The sequence below is a fragment of the Aegilops tauschii genome, chromosome 6 (assembly GCF_002575655.3).
Source record: "Aegilops tauschii subsp. strangulata cultivar AL8/78 chromosome 6, Aet v6.0, whole genome shotgun sequence".
Taxonomy (NCBI): Eukaryota; Viridiplantae; Streptophyta; class Magnoliopsida; order Poales; family Poaceae; genus Aegilops; species Aegilops tauschii.
In genome coordinates, this window is record NC_053040.3 from 72,193,484 (window position 1) to 72,207,932 (window position 14,449).

The 14,449-nt window shown below is 43.7% G+C and overlaps 2 protein-coding genes across 2 annotated transcripts; one reads left to right on the plus strand and one right to left on the minus strand.

Moving 5' to 3' along the window:
* Window positions 1–1,079: 1,079 nt before the first annotated feature.
* Window positions 1,080–2,085, plus strand: LOC109757210 (uncharacterized). Its single transcript, XM_020316044.4, has 2 exons — window positions 1,080–1,488; window positions 1,562–2,085. Exons 1-2 carry the CDS (start codon window positions 1,153–1,155, stop codon window positions 1,826–1,828), a joined length of 603 nt encoding a protein of 200 aa, XP_020171633.1. The 5' UTR covers window positions 1,080–1,152; the 3' UTR covers window positions 1,829–2,085.
* A 7,802-nt stretch (window positions 2,086–9,887) lies between these two features.
* LOC109757185 (uncharacterized) lies at window positions 9,888–14,449 on the minus strand. The gene is given in 12 exon segments (XM_045229684.2): window positions 9,888–10,150; window positions 10,801–10,968; window positions 11,049–11,513; window positions 11,679–11,780; window positions 11,863–11,955; window positions 12,042–12,251; window positions 12,340–12,529; window positions 12,531–12,591; window positions 12,678–12,779; window positions 12,866–12,943; window positions 13,040–13,073; window positions 14,174–14,449. Coding segments are annotated over 12 exon segments (1,527 nt in total). The 5' UTR covers window positions 14,183–14,449; the 3' UTR covers window positions 9,888–10,135.

Sequence of the window (14,449 nt, forward strand, 5' to 3'; positions counted from 1 at the left end):
AGGTACAGTTCATCCTTGGTGCAAGGCGCTAAACACCCAACATCAACCACAAAAAACCATGAGCACCGTGGAGCGATGGCATACCGGCCAGGACAACGAATACTAGTCCAAAGAAAAGAAATGTGCCATTTTGGTGTGTGAGGACCGTTCACGGGTGAGTGGACACTGTCAAGATAGTGCCCGTAGCACCAGAAGCGGAGGAATTTGCTCAATGATCACATTATTGTATATTCATTTCTACACCTTGTTGCCTATAATAGAAACTCCAGGGCATATCACATCACATACTCCTACTAGATTACTAGTGGTGCAACAAGAGAACCCCACATCATTAATTCATCGTCTCTTTTACTTGTAAGGTCACCATATAAAGAAAAGGAAACAAGGGAACAACCTCTAGGTACGGTGCATCAATATATCAAACAGTTTTATTTGTTTTAATGACCATTTCTTTCCTTTAGATGTCAATATAATTCCAAGTTCCAATTCTATGAGAATCTATTTTCTAAAACCTTTCTTCTGTTATTCACGATGCATGGGCACCTTTACTACTCTGCTTTTTTCCAGTAGTGGTGGTGAGCATGGTTCACGGGTGCGTAGACAATTATTACTGCCAAGATAGTACCCATAGCAGCAGAATGGGAGGAACAGCTGCCGCAATTATCAAATAATTGTATATTCATTTCTACACCTTGTTGCCTATAATAGGAACTCCAGGGCGTATCACGTCACATACTCCTACTAGATTACTAGTGGTGCAACAAGAGAACCCCACATCATTCATTCATCGTCTCTTTTACTTGTAAAGGTCACTATAGAAAAAAAGGAAACAAGGGAACAGACTCTTGGTACGGTGCATCAATATATCAAACAGTTTTATTATTTTTTGGACGAGTTATTAGGAGAAACATGTGTGCTGTAAAACATTACTGAATATATACCTCTAGTGACCATTTCTTTCCTCTGTTATTTTATTCACGATGCGGGCACCTTTTACTGGTCTGGTTTTTTCACACCACGCTTGCCAGAGAGAGATTTCTGTAGCTTGGAGTTCAGCATAAAAGGACCCCCAGAGGCCGCAGACGGTAACACAACCCAGCCACCCACAAGTCACACAACCGAGTCACCTGTCCACTCCACTCCACATCCAAAATGGCTGCCGTGACGTTCGAAGAGGAGGTCTCCAGGCAGGCTGCGCGCGCAGCGGCCATCTCGCCGGCGCTGGTGAGGACGGCCGTGGGGGCACTGGCACGCAGCAGGGCCGCCCGCGCCGCTGCTGATGCCCTGTTCCATCTCTTCGCCGGCACCATCAGCGTCGTCTTCGCCGCAACATTCCTCTGCCTCGTCGTGTTCCGGGCCTGCGTCGGGAACTGCACCGTGGCCTTGGTAGTTTGGGAGATCTTGGTTTATTCTGGTATGCTCTCCCTGCTTCTCATGGCGCCAGCGATGGTGCTCTTCTTCCTGCGCGCCGCCGGCAGCGGCAGCGAGGTACTCGTCGCCCCTCCCGTGTCCCGCCCCGCGAACCCAGTGTCGCTTATGATGTGATTGCCAAATGTTGTAGATCAAGGATGATGTGGATGGTCGCGTCCGTCGGTGGCCGCTAATCTGGGACGCGGCTGTGGCGTTCTTCCACCTGGCGGCCTTGGTGGGACTCATCGGGCTCGTTCTTCTAATCTGTGGCGCGTTTCAAGAGGTTTCTTACCTTCTCCGCACTGCGGCTGTGATGTGCAAGCTCCTACTCACCGTCCTCTTCTCCATCCGTGCTGCTGTGGCGCTGTGGAGGATGAATCCTCGACAGCCGGCCGCAGTTGCTGTTGCGGTAGTGTGATGACTGTACGGAGTAGTAATCTATCTAGTAGTAACTACTAGTAGTAGGCTTGCTTCAATGCTAGGTCAGTGCTGCTGATGCAGCCAGTCAGTCACTATGGTTGTTTGGTTACTCTGAAGTACCGGAGCTATCTATCTAACACAGCTCCATTGTTTACCTGTGATTGTGATGAACAGCGTCCATTCTATGTAATCATGTACTCGTGGCCACTGTGGATTCCATTATATATGTAATCAGGTCCCTTATTTCACTGCCTATATGGCTTGACGTACGCTCTGATGAAGTGATGAAGAACTTCCATTCTATGTAATAATTATTGTGCATTTCACTCTACTTCTGTTAAGTTGCTAGATTTGTTTTGGCTGGGTTAATTGCTGGACGTGGAATCTGTCTAGACCGGGCGCAGAGGGACTGATCGAGCAGCTAGGGGAAAGCAGCCGGGCTGCTGCTTGCTTCGTGTCTGTTCCTGGTGGTGGGATTCTTTCACGCTTCCGGAAATGGGCCTGGACCGCTGCACACGCAAATTCTTGCTACGTGATGCTTGTGCGTCCAGCCCATCGCTGTTGAATTTGCCTGTGCACTGACGCTACATTGTGCAGATTCCATGTACACTAACTGCTAGTGCCAGCAAAGTTCAACAACCAATCAAACCAGATACTGGAAGAGCTACTTAACTTCCTAATAAGCTCCTCTCACCTAATATTCAGGCACATGCGCGCTCTCAGTCACTCCGGCGTAAAGATGGACCGTAGGTTCAAAGGAGAGACACCAACGAACCCAACCACCCCACCAGTCCACTTCACTCCACAGTCCACACCCCTGTCCTTGCTCACAAAAATTCCATTCTCGGTCGAGAGGGCACTTCACTCCACACCCCAGTCCCTATCCATTGCAATATATCAAATCTCCCATATCGTCGTAGGCACTTTGTTCTTTTGAAATATGAGCTTTCATTTGATTCCATTGGTTAGGATTAACCTGAAATTTCGCTATGTACTCGGTCAAAATGGTTCGTTCCCTTCTCTAAAAAGGGTTTATTTGTGGAAGAGTTAGGAAAAGCTTTGGAGTTACAAAATTTAAACCGATCATAGTCATTACTTTAGGGATCTAAACGGTTTACTTATATTTCTTTACAGAGGGATTAGTACTGAATATATAACACCAATGACTATATATTTCGTTTAAATGTCATATAATTCAACATTATAGTTTAACTATCCTACTTTCCTCTTTACATGCAATTTTCTTTAGGGGAATTCTTTGCATCCACTTGTGCCCATTGCAACACGTAATTACCGAAAAATGAAAGACACCAAAGTCTCTACTGGGCTCTCCCAAAATGGCACAGATTAGATAAGAGGGTATATATGGCAAGGATGGGTTTTGTCCTTTTCACTCATCGCGGTCCATCAGTCCACAACGCTCGTACGTACAGTTCATCTTTGGTGTACTGCGTTAAGCACCCAACAACAACCACAAGAAACCATGCAACACCGTGCTGCACATGAACAATCAACGAGCACGGGTGGTGAGCACCATTCACACGGGTGCGTAGGCAATTATTACTGCCAAAATAGTACCCATAGCACCAGAAGGGGAGGAACAGCTCCCGGAATGATCAAATCATTGTATGTTCATTTCTACGCCTTGTTGCCTATAACAGAATCTCAAGGTCATATCACATCACACACTAGATCACTAGTCGTGCAATCATTAACTCATCGTCTCTTTTGCTTGTAAGGTCACTATATAAAGAGAAGAAAATAAGGGAACAACCACTAGGTGCGGTGCAGCAATATATCAAATCTACCATGCATTGCAGTCATTTAGAAATATGAGAAATTTCACTTGAAGATTCACAATGTACATGGAAATATTAGCAACTTGTCAATTAATCTAATTCATGAGTAAACAGTAAGCATGGCAATCGCAGTATGCAAATCATACCGATAAATAAGCATGTGAGCACGTAAGTTAGACAGAACCGAAACATCTATGAACACAACATATACGGCTAGCATATGAACGAGTAAATGAGGGATGAACAGATCATACCTTCTGGTTGGCCAAGCAAACGTGGCAGCGGCAGCAGCAACCTCGGCATCGTCTATGGCCTTCTTCTTGGTGACGGCGTCGGGGGCCATATGGGGGTGATGCAGAGGAAGTACAGAAAGTAGAGGAGGAGATGGAGACGGTTCGGGGGCAGTCGCGCCAAGACGTTCCCCAAAAAATCTTATTGACGTTCTCCCGGCAGGATCTCGAATGATAGGGTTCTGAAGGCACCTGCTCCCCCGACCAACCGTGCACGCGGTCGTCGCGCTGGGACCGCCGGAAGCAGCACACACAGAGAAACAATAGATGGTGGCTAGGGTTATGCAGGAGGGGGTGAGTGAGTTAGGGTTCACTCCACATACCAGCGCCTCCTTATATAGGCTGTCGAGTAGATGGGCCTAGGCTTAGGCGCACGGTCCAACGTCTTGGACAGTGACACCATTGTAGCGACTATTCAATTAATCCGAGATTAATTAACCATTCCCGAGGCGAGGCGAGGCATTCGGCAGAGCAAGAGCACACGTGTACAGCTTCTCTTTCCAAGCTTTCCAATGGCATGTGGTAGAGCAGCCCTTATAAAAGGGTCTCACTCTCACTCCACTTGAAGTATGGCATTAAACTTCTCATGATTTGCCATACACCTAAATGGGCCTTAGAGATTAACCAGGGATTATTGTCTTATATGGGCAAAGTCCCATCTATAATCCAACAATGTACTCACTCAAGCAGTTCTAATTATTCTTGGATGAGTTATTAGGAAAAATGGTCATTGTAAAACATTACTGAATGAGTCCGTCTAGAAATCAGTTGACTGAGACTTCTCGGTTGACATGACCTCAAGTAGATTAGGCATGTGTCTTGCCTTGGCTTCTCATGGGTTGCATCCGGCTAATCTTTTGGGATTTCCCGTTTTCCTGTTGTTTGTTTATTTGGGTTGGGCTTATTTTTCTATTTCTTTTCCGCCAGCGGCCACAAACGTGCAGTCCCACTACAACAACGCATGGGTATCTTGGAAGGAAATGGTGTTGGAAATATGAGCAAATTACTACGAGATTTAATCCGAATGAACAAAAGATAAATCATGACAGCAATAGCAGAGATTAAACTAATCATGCAAACTAGCATAGTAGATGAACAGATCACATCTAGGGCACATACTAGAAACATGAATTCTGCCACGATCTTGAACAGGAAGGATAGAGTCACATACGGTGCAGTGGGAGTAGCACCGCCGGCGTTGACGTTGTCGCCCATGTCGTCGAGGATGAGGTTGCCGAGATTGGGGAAAAAGTCGTCGTTCGCGAAGTCGTTGCTGCCAGCAGTCGCGCGAGTGCGCTCCCCAAAAACCTGATCACCCCTCTCCCGTACAGGATCACGAGAGGCGGGTTTCGGATGCCTGCTGTCCCTTCTCCCGGTGCACGCCGAAAGGAGGGATGGAGAAGACTTGCTTGGCGGCGCAATGATCTGGAACGATGGTGAGAAACCATACTAAGCGGCGGCGGCTAGGGTAGACGTCTGCCTGACTATATAGTGCGGGTCGGGTAGGTCGTGGGAGTAAACCCCACGTCCGAGTCATCACGATCCAAAAGAATCGGAAACAGTTCAGTAATTAACGTGTCCGTTAATTATTAATTAATGACTCATTAATTTTTCCCGAGCAACAAAAATATAGACAACGTGCATAGCTCTGTCCTCGGCTCGGCTCAATCCCGCAACCAGCGGCGCGTTGTGACGAGGCGAGGCGTGGCGAGGCGAGCGAGGAGGAGGAGCGCGCGTGTAGGTCGCCTCTTCTCATGCTCATACAAGTGGTAGAAGAGCTCACCTTATAAAGAGGTGCAACTCTCTCTCAACTTACGTGGTGGGACTAAACTTTAGTCTCACTCACTCCACTCACATGTGTGCATGAATGGGCCAAGAGAATTTTAGAATTTTAGTTGGGCTTTGGGCTAAAGGCCTACTAGCAAAATTCCAACAATCCCCCACAAAGTCTTATTGGCACATCTCATCATTTAGTTCCAAAACATTGTTTATATACCGGTGCTTAGTGGAGACTGTGAAGTTGAACTTTCACTTAGTGATTTATGCTACACTAGATCACAACTTGAATAGTGGACTATGCCTTGAACTACAAGTTTTCTGCGAGACTAGTTTCACACAAATTCTTGACCGATACTGGGCTGCCGCAAAGCTTCCCCGTGGGTGGAGCGTATATGTTATACTCCAGGGCCTTTCATGAATTTATTAGAGAACCCCCAATTCTCACAGACTGCGACGTTTAACAGTCAAATTCACAGGTGTGTTCCTCAGGAGATGTTCTGCAGGACAACATCTCTGCTTACCCGAATAAGCCACTTGGAACACATTAAGATAAGTATCAACCTGACATGCAGATCAGGAGAGTATTGCATCTTCATGGAGTGGGATAATTAAAATAGGGATACTCTCCTCTCAGCTGACCAACAGCTTGTCTCACACTTCTACTTCACGGGATCTCCGATCACATAGAGTGGGTTACCACTATGGACAACTCATGCGGTGGGTCTCAAACCCATCTCCATCGATGCATTATCTATCACATTACGTGATAGACCCTTTGTGAAGGGATCTGCCAAGTTTTTCGACGTTTGGATATAATCCAACGTAATAACTCCGGAGTTCCTCAATTTTCTGACAGATTTTAGTCTCCCCTTCACATGTCTTGAGGACTTCATATTGTCCTTCGAACTGTTTATCTTGACGTTCACAGTTTGATTATCACAGTTCATCGGGATAGGGGGTATTGGTTTTTCAACCATAGGTAAGTCCATCAAGAGTTCACGAAGCCAATTTGCTTCAACAGTGGCAGTGTCTAATGCTGTGAGTTCTGCTTCCATAGTTGACCTCGTTAAGATGGTCTGCTTGCAAGACTTGCAGGAAACAGCGCCACCACCAAGTGTAAAAACATAACCACTTGTGGCCTTAATCTCATCAGCATCAGATATCCATTTTGAGTCACTATAACCCTCCAGTACCCTTGGATACCCGGTGTAGTGAATTCCATAGCTCGTGGTGCCTTTCAAATAGCGCATAACTCTCTCAAGCGCATGCCAATGATCATCTCCCGGTTTTGACACAAACCGACTCAGCTTGCTCACAACAAAAGAGATGTCAGGCCTCGTGGCACTCGCCAAATACATAAGCGAGCCAATAATCTGAGAATACCTCAGTTGATCTCTAGCAATCCGTCGATTCTTTCGAAGCAACACACTAGCATCATATGGAGTTGGAGAAGGTGTGCAGTCGCTATACCCAAAACGACTCAAGACCTTTTCCACATAGTGAGACTGAAGCAGTGTGATCCCACCATTCTTATCTCTCAACAGCTTGATGTTTAAGATAACATCAGCTACTCCTAGATCCTTCACATCAAAACAGCGAGATAAAAAATTCCTAACCTCCTTGATTAAATCAAGTTTGGTTCCAAAGATCAATATGTCGTCGACATACAGACAAAGAATAACTCCTTCGCCCCCACCATAGCGATAGTACACACACTTGTCACCATCGTTTACTACAAAGCCGGCAGCAGTTAATGTTCTTTCGAACTTCTCATGCCACTCCTTAGGAGCTTGTTTAAGGCCATATAAAGACATTATTAACTTGCACACCTTTCCTTCCTGACCAGGTACTACAAAACCATCTGGCTGATCCATGTAAATTTCCTCCTTCAACTCTCCGTTGAGGAAAGCCGTCTTAACATCCATTTGGTGAACGAGAAGACCATGTGAGGCAGCCAGTGATAGTAGCACCCGAATTGTGGTCAGTCTAGCCACGGGTGAGTAAGTATCAAAGAAGTCTTCACCTTCTTTCTGGGTATAACCCTTGGCCACAAGCCGTGCCTTGTACTTTTCAATCGTACCATCAGGTCTAAGCTTCTTCTTGAATACCCACTTACATCCTACAGGTTTGCACCCATAAGGACGGTCAATGATCTCCCAGGTTCCGTTAGCTAAGATGGAATCCATCTCACTACGAACAGCTTCCTTCCAGTAGTCAGCATCAGGAGATGCATAGGCTTCTGAAATAGCCATGGGTGTGTCATCCACAAGGTACACAATGAAATCATCACCAAAGGACTTTGCAGTCATGTGTCTCTTACTCCTCACAGGAGTTCCATTGTCACCCTCAACGGGATTCTCAATGTGTTCCATCGCAATGGTGGGTTTAGGTTACAGCGAATTCCTCACTAAATGGAGTAGGTATCTCCTGATTTGATGAACTCGATATATCCTTCATGGGAAATATGTCCTCAAAGAAAGTTGCATCATTCGACTCCATAATCGTACCAACATGCATGTCGGATACCTCAGATTTTATTATCAAAAATCTATAACCAATGCTATGAAAAGCATAGCCCAGAAGAACACAATCCACGGTTTTTGGTCCAAGCTTGCGCTTCTTGGGAATTGGTATATTGACTTTCGCCAAACAACCCCAAGTACGTTGGTAAGAGAGTTTCAATCTTTTCCTTTCCCATTCCTCAAATGGAGTCATGGTCTTATGCTTTGTGGGAACTCGGTTTAGGACATGAGACGCAGTCATTAGCGCCTCCCCCCACCATTCCTTGGAAAGACCCGATGTGTCTAACATGGTGTTAACCATATCAGTTAGAGTTCGGTTCTTTCTTTCGGCTACCCCATTTGACTGAGGTGAGTAGGGAGGCGTCCTCTCATGGATTATACCATGTTCCGCACACAACGAATCAAATTCGTTGGAAAAATACTCTCCACCATGATAAGACCTAAGCCGTTTAATTTTTCGATCAAGTTGGTTCTCTGCTTCAGCTTTATAGTATTTGAAGAAAGTTAAAGCCTCATCTTTTGATTTCAGAAGATACACGTAACAATATCTAGTGGAGTCATCAATCAACGTCATGAAATATCTCTTTCCACCTTTTGTCAACACGCCATTCATCTCACACAGATCAGAATGTATAAGCTCTAGTGGCGCCAAGTCTCTTGCATCTGCAGTCTTATGGGACTTGCGAGGTTGCTTAGCTTGCACACATATTTGGCACTTGGAGCCTTTGACAGTAGAGATTTTCGGAATTAAATTCATATTGGCTAGCCGCGTCATGCAACCAAAGTTAATGTGACAAAGTCGTGAATGCCAAATATCAGACTCATTACTCTGGCAAATATTATTAATAACTTTAGTGCGCACATACAAGGATCCGGGTCTATTGCAACAAAACCGTTTGTTGCAATACATGTTTCGTGGCGATAAGTACCTATCGCCACGAAACGACATTCGTTGGCAGCCGTTGCGACCGGACACATGGTAATAGGTTATTACCACGAAAAAGGAATTGTGGCAATAAAGCGTGCTATCGCAACATCTATGCGGGAAGTTGCCACATGTTTTCCCGTGGAAACACTCACCTAATGCCACAATTTGATTCATGGAGATAGCTTTAATGTAACATGTAATGAATCGTGGCGACTGATATCTCGTAGCGATAGACATTTGTGGCAACATCCTATGCCAACGACGGCCATTTCGTGGCGCAATACTCTTCCGTGGCAATAGTCAATTGTGGCAATAAACTATGGCCACAATCCTTATTTTCATGGCATTAGGCATGTTGCCACAACCCACCACACTTGTGGTAATAAACTATGGCAACAATCCTTGTTTTCCTCGCATTAGGCATGTTGCCACGACCCACTGCACTTGTGGCATTAACTTACGGCAACAAATACTCCAATCGTTGTAACAGTAAATTGCAACATACTTGTTTTGGTGGTGATAAATAGGTATCACAACAAGTAAAATCTTTGTAGCAAGAAACTATTGCGACAATTTAACCCTTCCGTGGCGATACTCTATTTCAACAAAACTTACTTTGGTGGTGAAACAGTTATCGCATCGTGAAAAAAAATTGTGGTGACAAGCTATTGCGACAATATAAAGTGCTCCATTGCAACATCCTAGTGCAACAAAACAGGTAGGCGTAGCGACTGAGATATGATGCAACAATATATTTGTAGTGGTGCTAGCATGTGGCAACCAAAAGTGGGTTGTGGTAATAGCCTATTACAACCGTAAAAAAATATAGGCTTTCAATTACAATATTCAAAACCATACGTATAATATGTAAATTCATAAAATTCATAATTCTCATAGCAAATATCCATCAAATGAAACTCAAATGTAATTTCGCCATCCTAATTAACTGCGAAGACTAAAATGTCTGTGATCTAGAGTCCAGTCCAGCTAGTTCTTTGGATCCTGCAATCAAGAAATAAAAAAGGTTCTAGTTAATGAGTCGAACATAACATACGCCATACAATTATTCTAGCCCCATTGTTAAAAAGAACTATCGCCAAACTAACTAGACTAATACTGTGCCAGCAAGCATGTAACTGAGGGATCAGAACAATTATACAAGTGTAAATGTGTAAAGCATAAGCACTAGTACATCTACTAAAAGCTTCTCTTTTGAGAAAAAACATCACTTTATAACTTAAGGATGTTGGGCTGAATCACCCAAAGCACATGCAGCCATAAAGGCTGGTACATCGGCCTCCCATTCCACATAGTGGTTAGGTTTGTACATCCTACCAAGACTAGCAAGCTCGTGAGCAACAGAGTTTGCCGAGCGACGACATACATTAATTTCATTATAAGAAAACCATAATTTGAGCTGGTACTTGGAATCCTCAATAATAAAAGCTTCTGCTATTGATTTAAGTTGTGACTCGATGTATAGTTTCCGTAAAGTTCATGTCCCTAGCTAGCACATATTCATTTTTTGTTTAAGTTGTGACTCGATGCAGCAACAACACATGGTAAAAGAGAACAAGCAACTAGCTAATTATGAAGGCTAATGACCTATAAAATGCAGGTGAACATGAAGAGAAAGCAAGGTTGTGACTTGCCATTCCTTTAAACATTCGAGAATTCCTTGCTGCAGCTTGTATGAGCGCATTTGAAGAAATAGCAGTTGGCCTTGAACCTGAAGTCTTATTAGGACTAGATCTCTGTAACAGAATATTTTGCAAGTTTGGATTACTATTTTCTTTGTTGTCAACCCTCTTCGTAGGCACCTATAAATAGAAGTGCGCTTTTAGCAACGCAAGTAAGCAACATAAATCTTACAAGGTCAAAAGTGTATGACTGTAATCACCTGTTGGGTTCCCATCTGTTGGCTCAATTCTACAAACTTTGCCATCATGTTTTTTTCAAATTCCAGTCTTGATGTTCGCTCCTCTTGCAACAATCTTTCCCTTTCAGCACGCTCTTCTTTTAACCTCTCCTCAAGTTGTTCTCTCTCAGCACGCTCCAAGTTAATCCTCTCTTGTGTGTTTGCACGTTCAGCTTGTAGTTGATCTTGTAATTCATTGACCTGCTGGCTGAGCTGAGAGTTTCGCTCCTGGGTGGCTGCTGTAGCACGAGCTTGCTCTTCAATCTGGATATGAAACCTTTCAGAACCAGTTGAAGTTTTCTCCATGTATCCGTACCCACGAGGCTGCGATGACTTGCATTCTAGAGTGTCTTTGTATGCGGTCTGAAAAATATTGTTTTTCTGCTCACTTGAAAGTGGACCTTCAGTTTCGGTTTCTTTATTTTTAACCTCTTCAAGTGCTTTGTCCTAAAAATGAAAGGAACAATTATAGGTGCGGCATCAATATTGACACTATCGAAGATGAAACAAGAATAACACGGTCCAACGCATGAATAATCCCATCTGATGAAGAAACATGCCGGATGCACATCATTGACTAACTATAGAATAACCAAAAGTCAATGTACTCACGTAAACTTTCTGGGAATCTGTGTTAGACCATGTTCCATCGTTCGTGTGGGTGAGTTCCCACAGAGCAATACAATCTAGCTCTTCCCCAGTTTCCAAGTTTCTCTGCAAGTAATATAACAATGAGATGCTTGAAACATGACACCATATTTAGCAACGAGGCATACATATTTAGTTGGACTCATACCTTCTCAAAACTAACTTGCGAGTAAGATTTTGATCTGATTATGTGTTTTGTCTTCTGTTTCTTACGGTTATCGACATTCTTTTGGCTGCGATCCTATCAATTCATTTAAACCAAATATAACATGAGACTAGCCATTTCATCTTTACACATAGTAGACAAACAGTGATCATAGAGATAACCTGAAATTTTGAATCAGTGCCAAAGTACTCAATCATCCATTCCCACTCTTCTGGTTGTAAATCTTCCGGCAGATTAGCCAATCTAGCTGCATCTGTTTTGTATGCCTTGTAAGTGGAGCTTAGAGTTGATCCCCAGCCTCTATATCGCTCTTTCACAATTTTGAGAATCTTTTCTTCTGTTTCTGGTGTATCTTCTAGGTCCCATCTGTCCTGTAAAGCATACAACAAATAAATATACATAAGCAGTGCATTATCGATGGTAAAATAAGATAACACATGTGGAAAAGGTTGTACGCACTATCATATCTGCAACAATGAGTCGATGGATGGTAGGGTGAGTGTCCGACCACGTCCTCACTCCTATGAGTGGTAACTTTCTTTTCATTATGACTACCATGTCGTCCTTGAACGAACGATAGTTCATTCCTACTGTACCACCCAATTTTTCAGAGAATGTAATATTTAGCTTTGCAGATCCATTGGCAAAAACGCTTCTTATATGTAAAACCTTTTAGAACACCTCAGACTTTCTTCTTCTGTCCACCAGCTTCTACAGCCCAAATCATACAAAAAAATTGTATTACTCGGTATTAGATTGTAAGAAATGATGACACAAATGTAAATGAAAGCAAGTACCATCCTGTAGTAGCGCACGGTTGCGGCGAGCATGGGATGGCCATTCAGCAAGGGAACACATGTCATTAGCAGACACTGGAGTGTCAGATTGTTCTGGAGTTCCTGTAAAAGATTTAGTAGTCTTGAAGGTTTAGCTATTTAACCCACACCAAGATTTTATGCATTATAGCAAATGCTAAACAATTTACCAGATCTGGGTTGTCCACGTTGGTTTTTGTATGCCGTTATACTTTCCATCTTTGTTAAGAGAACAAAGCCTTTCTTTACTGCACACAAAAAACAACCATGGGACTTAGCATTAACAAAGCATTGATGTTCTGCACCATTCAGATAGGTGATTATGAAGTAAGGATGTTGTGTACCAGGAGCATCCTCCGTAAAATTCATCATTGTGCCCTTGTGTAGGTAAACCAGACATAAAATTTTGAGTCAATTTAAGAAGAAACTCAATACATTAAGCATGCATAAAATCAAATCAGTTTAATTCATATTAAAATTCGAGGCAACTCAAACTGAATGAAGCTCAAGGTCAAGCTGTAGAACATTACTCATGCTCAGCTTGTAACGATGTCGAATCGATCTCGAGCTAAATGAGACGGTAAAAAGTATAAATCTATGTTGATTATTCCAACTAGATAAGGCGCAACACGATATAAGAAAGCAATAAAAACAAAATATCTATTAAAAACTCATATTATAGTGGTCTGAAGAACATGCAGAGGATGCACTAAACCTGAACCCTAGGTTATCTTGACGTACGTTATTCAGAAGTATTAAGCATATGTGAATGAACATGAAAGGCAATGCATCAGTGATAGGTTCGTGAAAATACTACTCTGAATCTATAGGAAAAAAACATTTCCGATGTGACTTGTGTAAGACCAAATATCTATTAAAAATCATCTTATAGTAATCTGAATCAAATGCAATGCAGAGGATGACTAAACCTGAATCCTCTGCTCTGTTGACGCACATATATCATCTAATATATGACATTATGTCTTAAAATGTGTTGAAAGAAACTCATGTCAATCTACGCTAATTGCTAAAAAATATTTATAAGAAGAAAGTGATTGTAGGATGTATAAGAAGAAACCAGAGTGTAAGAATGTGGATTTATTTTAGACAAGACGGATAATATTACATCGAAAGCTAACCAACCTGATTCAGGTATAAGAATTAATGTTGTATGCAGAGTGACAGCGACGGAGATGGTAGGATTCTGAGTCTAATGTAAAGATTCAGACTTAATCCAGGGGATTACAAGAGATTACAGACTGAACCCAGGGGGAAAACAAATGTAAAGTGGATTTGTACATACAGAGTACGTCCATACTTTTCAGTTAATGGATCTAATGCTCAAAAACCAATGTAGATAATAATTAAATTGGCAAGGGATGATCCACGGATGGGCTGCACCAAAACGCTTAGTAATTAGCAACAAAATACAGTTTTGGAGGGGGGGGGGGGGGGGTTGTCACGAGGCCTGCAGGCACCTCGGGCATGCTGGGGTCGGGCGGGGCAGCAACCAGCGCCTGGCCACCACGTCACAACGCCGGCGTGCACAGCCGGGGCGGCTGCGGCCATGAACCGGGCCGGGAGGCCCCGTCGAGCCCCAGGTCTAGGCCGAGGCGAGCTCCATGGCGGCGAGCCTCCAGGCCAAGGTGAGGCGCTGCGCCGACCCTCCAGGCCGCGAGCGCCTCCGCCGAGGCGGCCAAATCGAGGCGCGATGGGAAAATGCCACCGGCGGCGGCCATGTCCCCTGCCCGGAC

Excerpts from the sequence above, each read along its gene's own strand:
- LOC109757210 (XM_020316044.4), top strand. The coding sequence starts at position 1,153 with ATGGCTGCCGTGACGTTCGAAGAGGAGGTCTCCAGGCAGGCTGCGCGC. Across the intron at positions 1,489-1,561 it reads CCGCCGGCAGCGGCAGCGAG|ATCAAGGATGATGTGGATGG; the intron begins GTACTCGTCGCC and ends CAAATGTTGTAG.